The 8,542-nt window shown below is 37.9% G+C and overlaps 1 protein-coding gene across 1 annotated transcript in view; it reads left to right on the forward strand.

Annotated features, from left to right (window-relative positions):
- Positions 1-8,542, forward strand: part of LOC107726808 (5-hydroxytryptamine receptor 3A-like) — a 42,637-nt gene that overhangs the window by 15,834 nt on the left and 18,261 nt on the right. Inside the window, exons 5-6 of the mRNA XM_016536504.1 lie at positions 3,380-3,552; positions 3,659-3,825. Coding sequence (XP_016391990.1) covers positions 3,380-3,552; positions 3,659-3,825 — 340 coding nt within the window. The remainder of the gene's footprint in view (positions 1-3,379; positions 3,553-3,658; positions 3,826-8,542) is intronic.

Genomic DNA, 8,542 nt, shown 5'->3' on the forward strand with positions numbered 1-8,542 from the left:
ATTTCGTAATTGTTGTTTTAACGATGTGCGATTTGACATTATCAGTATTTTGCCAAAAACCAAACAAAACACTCCTACAGAGTGCTGTGAAGTCTAGTAGATTAGACTAGTGCACACGCGCATTTAGACTGCGTTCTTTCATTGCGTGATTCAGTCTGTTAAAATGCATTTAGAATGATCACAAAATTGAAGATATAGGGGCAGAAAATGTATATATTTATATCATTTCATATAGTAAGTCAATATCACACGAAGAATGCCGTTTTTTCCTCCAAAAATCAGCATGATTACATATAGATTTACAACAGTTAATTAAGAGACTTGCGTTTTAGACACCACATTGCCGGTTTTTGCTCTATTTCTACAACAAAAATAATTCCAAACACAGCCACCATAGCACAGTTTTGCGTCACTGAGCATCAAGTTTCAAGCTCAGTTCCTGGAGGGCAGAAGCCCTGCAGAGTTTAGTTCCAACCCTGCTCCAACACACATACCATGTAGTTTTCAAATAAGCCTAAATGATTAGATTAGCTGGATCAGATGTGTTTAATTAGGGTTATATCTAAACTGTGCAGGGCTGTGGCCCTCCAGAAACTGAGTTTGACACCCTTGGTCTATCCCATTTTTGCCTCCCTCCCACTATTAAAATGTAACCAAGTAATTCTTACTTTAAGAATTAAATTTTAAATTAGCTATTTTTACTTTTACTTGAGTAGATTTTTAGACTGGTACTTTTGCTTGTACTTAAGTAACATTTCATTAATGTAATGGTACTTTTACTTGAGTAGAATATTTTCGTACTCTTTCCACCTCTGATGATATGCATCTTCTATTGTGGTGTAACAGTGGTCCAGTATATTATAGTCTCTTGTAGGACATGTAACATGCTGTATGTATTTTGGCAGTTCACTGGAGAGACTTGCTTTATTAAAGTCACCAAGAATGATTATAATAGAGTCTGGGTGTTGTTGTTCTGTGTCTGCGATCTCATCAGCCAGCCGTTGTAACGCTGCATTCACACACTCTTGCGGAGGAATGTAAACACGCTTGCACATCTTAAAACGTTTGAACAGCGCTGCTGCTCCGCCGACTACAATGTTCAGCAAAATGTCCAAGTAATCAACAACCGGTAGAAGATTGTGTGATGTGTACTGCCGAATGTTCAGCAGTTCATCCCTGGTAAAACTTGTGTTTGAAAAACAACAGACAGGAAAAACTAACAAAAACATTAAAACAACTGGAGAGCCCCACACCGAGGTGGCCATACGCGGCGCCATCTTGGAGTAGATTACAATCCCACCAGGGTCAGAAATTAACTTTTCCATTAAGGGGCAATTTTTGCAATTTTTTGCTTTTTTGGGTAATGGCTTGTCATATATTCTGGCTCTGGTTTCACAGACAAACATGTAGACAAACAGTCTAGCGCAAGTTATGCAAAAACTCCCGTTATAATTCAATTCAATTCAATTCAATTCAAGTTTATTTGTATAGCGCTTTTCACGATACAAATAGTTGCAAAGCAACTTTACAGCAAATTAAGTTTCTACAATATTTAGTGGTAGCTTATCTGTGGTGACTGTCAGTTAATGTACATATGGCAGAAATGTACGGAAAATCAATTAAAGACGTAATCAAACAGATGATGAACACTATTAACAGAAATTATTATATGATGCATTCAAACTAGCAAAATTTGGTAGTTCTGTATGTTGTTTCAGGGTTGGCATCATCTGAGGTCCTCTGAGGGTTTGGCATCATCTCTTCTCAGGTGTTCTGGATCCAGACTGAAGCTTGTGTAAATCCTAGTTACCAAGGGATGTCAATCCCGTGGCAAAAACAGAGAAACAAATAGAGACATAATTAGCGTAGCTGCTGCCGCCGAATCTTTTATTTACATAATCACTGAAGTTACGAAATGAATCTTTTATTTACATTGTATCTACACTGTGTTGTTTAAGCTGCCCCTTTTTGTTGTTTACAATGCAATTTTTGCCCCTTTATCTTGAATTTATGGGGTATTTTTATTCATTTTGGTGGCATTTTTGCCATGCGCCCCCGTTAATTTCCGACCCTGAATCCCACCAAACTTGAAGCGGAATTTGTCTATTACTTTCCCCTTTTTCAGCACCATGGATCTTGACTTGGCAGGCTTAAAACTTATCCTTGCCTAGTATAGGACTTTTTCCAGGCCCTGGAGTATCCACAGTGAAATCCACCATGGGAGTTGGTACATCCAACAGGGCTCTGAGGGGCTTAGCTCTTGCTCCCTTTTAGGCTAACTCAGGGTGTTGTGCAGGTAACAATCTACTTCCTCCTTGGAACAAGTCAGATGTCCACTTTGCTTCTACTCCAAAAGCTGTTTTGTGAACCTGAAGGGACTGGCCATAAACGCGGCTTGCTTCCTTGCTCTCTCTCCACCTTCTGTCCCACTCTGTTCTGCACAGGGTCACAAGCTTCTTCCTAAAGCTATACCGGAGCTTGACTAGTGGTGGTTTCTCCTCCTAAGTTTGTACCTTGAACTGTCTTGCCCAAAGTGCGAAGCTCTTGCCGCAGCTGGTGGATCTTGTCTGCCCTTCGGTTCATGGTGTATTTTGGTCTGCTATTCTTGCACTCTTCAATGCCAAACCTCTCTGTTGCAAAATTGACAATGATGGTGGTCACCATCTCAAGCCATTTATCTACATCTCCCTTTGCTGTGGTGTTAATGATTCTTGCCACATCTTAGTTGAACTGGTGCCATGCTCTATACTGGTTTGCCGCAGGCCACTTGATCAGATGATTCTGAACTACTTTACCTGGAGCCAAAGAGTTTTGCGCTTGGAGTTTCTGGGCACTGTGGGGTGTCTCCAGGCTGGGCTCCTCTTGCGTCTCACCAGAAGTAATGTTGCACTGTGCTTATCTGCACCATGCATTTCATTTTGCCCTGATGGATTTTAAAGCCACATTCATTCTTTAGTCATTCATTCCTGCATCAAATGTAAGTTTAAAACTTAAAAGCTTAGTTTAAAACTTGTTTATGATTTCTCATTTAGGAATCAATAAGGCAATCCATGTAATATGTGCATTGATATGGAGTAAAAGAGGGTTCACTTATCTTAGATGTTGATATCAGAAGCTTTCTGAAAGCGTGCTGCAAACTGCTACAGCAAACACTGGTCAAGTATTTGAATGTTGAGCAGCAGGCTCATTGGATGTTAATGCAACAGAAATCAAGCACCATGTAGATAACAATGTGATTACTAGTAGATTGAGTTAAGGACCTATCAGCTTAGAGTTTCATGACAGAACTTTTTGTATTTCAGTAGTCTGTACAGGTTACTTTGATTCGTTTTGTGTACCTGTTGTCTCCAATCATCAATGTTTTGTTTTGTCCATTTAGCATCAAGACAGATTTTGGAACAAAGGAGTCTCCATATGTGCAGTTCTACAGTTATGCCTTTACAGTCTTGTCGGACATTTTAGTTCTGACTACAGCCTGTAAGATGGACCTGCACAAGTTTCCATTCGACATCCACAGCTGCAATCTGACGCTTCAATCTTCAGCATATTCAAGTACATCAGAAATCCATGAATCAGGGTTGACAAACAAACATGGTTACTTCTAATAAACTGTTTGAGTTAATATAAATTAATATAATTATTGTGTCTGTTCCCACAGTTGAGGAGCTTAAAGTTCTAACATTCGCAGATTCAGAGTGGGTAACACACGAGTCGAAGCAGACCTTTCAGGCCCAGGGAGAGTGGGAGCTCCTCAGTATAAATATGGTTAAGTCTAATATTTCTGTGGGATATGAATGGGATATGAAGGATCAGCTGATATATCAGGTACAGTGCACAAGGTATGTAGTGTAAGACAATTTTAAATGTATAAATAAAATGGTAAAAACCACAACCAAATCATTGGCCAAAGGGCTGGGTCGACAATATTGATGTATCATTTTTTAATCAATCTTCATTTTGCTAAATTCAGATGTCTTAGTCTGTGCTGTTTTCATATAATGCGTGAACAAAAATTAACTAAACATTATTTGTAGTGAATTACATGTTCGTTATAATTTTACTTATATATTTTAACCTTCTGTCTTCATTATTTAATGCATGGTTAAATAAACCTGTATTTTTTATTACAGCCACTGTTTAAATGTTTATATTTTTAAACAACCTTTGAAAATGCCCCTTACACTCAACACACCCTTGCAAGTATTCTTATCTTTACAATATCTTACTATTTTATCTGGGGATGTGGCAAAGACTTAAGTTTAGCTTACCTGTCGAGAAAAAAACTCTGCAACCCAGCCAGCAAACTCATGTGGGGCCCAGATGGGTGGCACCTGGGCTATCTAACTGGGACCCAACCAGTTTTGTCCTCAGTTTCCATGAGGGCCCCACATAGGTCAGCCCAGATTAATTAATGAAATGAAAACTGCTCAGTATGCATACAACGAAGTGCTAAAAATAAGACTGAAGCAGCATTGCAGTTCATTAGATAATTAAGTGATTAATCGAGTATTGATTGAGCATTGGTGACGAATGCCTGCGCAAGAAAAAAATAGATGAGAAACACAACCACTATTGACTTCCAGCCACAGCCTGCAAAACAACTGCAAATAAAAGACATTAAATCTCTCAAGATCTCAGCAGAGGACGATTAAACAATTCCACAAACAGCATTACCAGCTTCATGCATTACTATCCAGATTAACTTTATTTTTGTCAGATGTCTACAAAAGTTCTAATTAAGAATTACAGAGGTTCAGATATTGATGTTTTATTGAAATATCATGCTGGGAGCCATAAATGACTTTTGCATGCTGCACCCAGAATGCTCTGCAGCATAAATCATGTCACCGTTGTTGAGATTCATACACAGATCTTTGTCTGTGTGTGTTTATATGATGCTGGAGCACAAAGCATTTTTCTTAAAATGTATTTTAATATTCTTCAGCACTGTCGAATGTCAAGGGTTATTAATGTTAAATTATTAACACATCATTTATATCCTTAGGTATTAGGCTTTAAAATCAGACTATTGCATGAAGATTGTCTTCATTATCACAGTTTCTTTTGCTTGTCTTGCCATAACGAACACAGTTAAAGCAGTCAAAGAAAAAGTAATGTCAAAATTTTAAGGGCCAACTGCCCAACTAAAACAACCACTCTCCAGCAAACCACAAACACTTCTCCATAATGATGACAAATATAACTTTCAATAAAACATCAACATCTAAACCTCTGTAATTCTCAATAAAACTTGTGTACATAGACAGACATCTGGCCCCCACATGGGTTTACTGGCTGGGAGTTTTGTCCTCAGTTTCCATGGCGTCCCCACATGGGTTCATCAAAAAATGAACACTACTGAATGTTAAAAGTAACACTGAAGTAGTGTTAATGATATAAATAAGTGATTAATTAAGAAATTGTTCAGCATTAGTGATGAACCTGTTGTTAACAAACAGAAGGAAAGAGAAACAACAGGAACAGAAAAAAGAGAAACACAGCAACTACAACTGACTTCCAGCCACAGCCTTACGCCGGGCACACACTCCACAATTTTAGCCCCAATTTTCAATCGGCAACAGTTTTGTTGAAATCGCTGACAAATGCCCGAAATCAGAGGCAAATTGATATTTGTTCACATGTGTTACAATCGTGTAGTGCGTATTATCAAAGATGCGATCTGAGAAAAGCGCTGATGCGTCGCTGATGCCTGTGAGATATTTAGCATGCTAAATATCTGGACCTGTCAGCGACTCAGAGTCCTGGGGGGTATTCCAGAAAGTAGGGTATTCTATCTAGTTGTATTGATATATATTAATTATAAAGCATGATTATAAAAAGGTAATGTTTAAATATTTAATTATAATATATTTATTGTTTTATTGTCATCTCACACATCATGGATCTACATTACAATGGAAAAAATTTTCCTTTTGTAGCATATGCTATAATGTTGTCCTAGGATGAAATATATATTTGATATGTCTTATTATATAATTAGCATCAAACAAACAATATAATTCTTATTATCAGTAATTAAAGATGAAATATTAAACACAAAGATTAAAAAATGATTGCACAACCACCAAATAGGTGGCGATGTGCACTAAGTAGGCTATGTAAATCGCCATTAAACAAAAGAAGAAGGACGTACTATCCCTGATAGCAAGCAACCATTGAATCAATGTTAAAAATTGTTGATTTGTCAATGTTAATTGCGTTTACTTTAGTTGGGCTCTTGACTCGTTGCACTTTAATGTTGGATTTTCATTGTCACTTGCAGCAATGTACTAAAATACATTTGTTGAGGCAATGAAAACTAAGATCCTTTGGGATCAGGTTTTGGTGACCATAATCATTTTGAGGTTATTTAAATAACTGCTCACAAGTGTGTTATGTTTTTTTTTATGTGTGAAACATTTGTGATACTACAGTGCGAGATTAAAACAGTGGTACGGCTTTCATACTTCTGTGAATTAACAGAAAATTCTATAAAAATAAAAAAAATCATTAAACTGCTGAATCAATTAGACATCAAGAATCAGTGTGTGAAACTCAACAATGGTGACAATCAACAAAAGACAATTTTATGCTGAAATGCATGCTGGCTATCAACAGTACAAAACTCATTCATGATTCCCGGCATTGCAGTTGCAGTTGATCTGTTTATCTGAATTAGTTTCATGATTGTCACCATTGTTGAGGTTTGTATGATAAGTGTAGATGTCTAAATATTTCTGTATATTTTGCTACAGTATCTTTACATTTGTGAAACAGAACATTTACAACAGTAATGAAAGATCGACTTTAACATTTTGAACGACTTCAGATAAGCACACACTGATCACAATAATGGTGGTTTGTTGAAATTTTAATATTTTTTCAACATTAATTGCGGGTGCAAAATTGATATTAAATCTTAAATGTTAAGTTAGTTCACCCAAAAAATGAAAATTAGCCGCGAGGCATCCTAGGTGTATATGACTTTCATTTTTCAGAAAGTAAGTTCATTCAACTCAGAGTATGTTCCTGGTTAAGACTCAAGACATTCTCAACAGAGCGATGAATCGACGAGTCACTATGGAAACGGACGCTAAGAAAAAGCGCGCCATGCTGTTTCTTTCTTCTTCTTATGTTGAATGGTCGTTTACATGCTTAGTGCATATCGCCACCTAATTGATGGTTGTGCAATCATTTAAATTTTTTTCCGTTTAATCTTTAATCCTTGAGAATATGAATTATATTGTTTGTTTGATGCTAATTAGCCCCAGTTTGAAATGTGTTTTAACTGAAAAGGACACCGGCGAGACGACCTACAGCCAATGAGAGAGCAATGTACATGGTAAGGGGGTGGAGTCATAGATCTGCAACAAAACATTAGCATGCATGGCTTCTGCAAGCAACCATCCCTCGTTCCTATTCCTCTTGTCTGCAATACAGACAACTTGTATTGCAAACTTCTGGCGGGCTTCAATTTCTAACAGGAAGAAATCCATTCTCGTGCAAGAACTCCTGTCCCACACATGATCTTACATTATTTCCTGCATCACTTATTGCATATGTTTGGTTGTGAAAATTTAGTTTGTAGACTACACAAAATTGTTGCCGATTCTTCCTATTGAAAAGTTGTGCAATGTGTGACCCCCTGTCACCAATCTGTTGTAGTGCACACAACAGCGAAAGAAAACCGAGATGACAGAAAGTGCATCCTAAAATAAAATGTAAACACATTGCAGTTTCGAATGATCTGTATGACCAAAAATTACGGAGTATGTTTCCGCTGTTCGATCGCACCGGCGCCTCATGCACACACATACAGCATTGCAAACGTTGCAGCCTGTTCATTATCAGAATAAAGTACAGTCAACCAAACATATAGACACACTAGATACACTGATGAATTAAAAAAAAGTTGTGTTAAGTACAAAGCATGGTTTACAAAATAAAAATAGATTAGCATTCAAATACATCGCGAATATGGAAATATTTGGATTCATGCCGAATGAGAGAGGAAGGCTGCGTGAGAACAACAGCGTTTGCTTTCAGTTTCGCTTTAAAGGGGTCATATGATGCTGCTAAAAAGAACATTATTTTGTGTATTTGGTGCAATGAAATGTGTTTATGCGGTTTAAGGTTAAAAAAACATTATTTTCCACATACTGTACATTATTGTTTCTCCTCTATGCCCCACCTTTCTGAAACGCGCCGATTTTTACAAAGCTCATCGGTCTGAAAAAGCGAGGTGTGCTCTGATCTGATAGCTATCCAGTGCGTTGTGATTGGCCGAATTCCTCAAGCGTGTGATGGAAATGTTACGTCTCTTACCATATTGTGATGCCTGCGGCAACCACATGTGACGACCCCGGGCTGCACTCCACTTCATCCCCGGTGAAAGCCGATCCGGCGATCGACAGCACGAAGTTGAAGTATTTCCTCAGCGACCAGCACGGATCAGCTCCAGGCATGACAAAGCGATATCGTCCTCTTTTGGAAGACCAAACAAAGTAGTTTCGCTTTCACAACGAAACACACAGCGTCTTCA

Source organism: Sinocyclocheilus rhinocerous, unplaced genomic scaffold (assembly GCF_001515625.1).
Source record: "Sinocyclocheilus rhinocerous isolate Xijiao unplaced genomic scaffold, SAMN03320098_v1.1 scaffold1447, whole genome shotgun sequence".
Taxonomy (NCBI): domain Eukaryota; kingdom Metazoa; phylum Chordata; class Actinopteri; order Cypriniformes; family Cyprinidae; genus Sinocyclocheilus; species Sinocyclocheilus rhinocerous.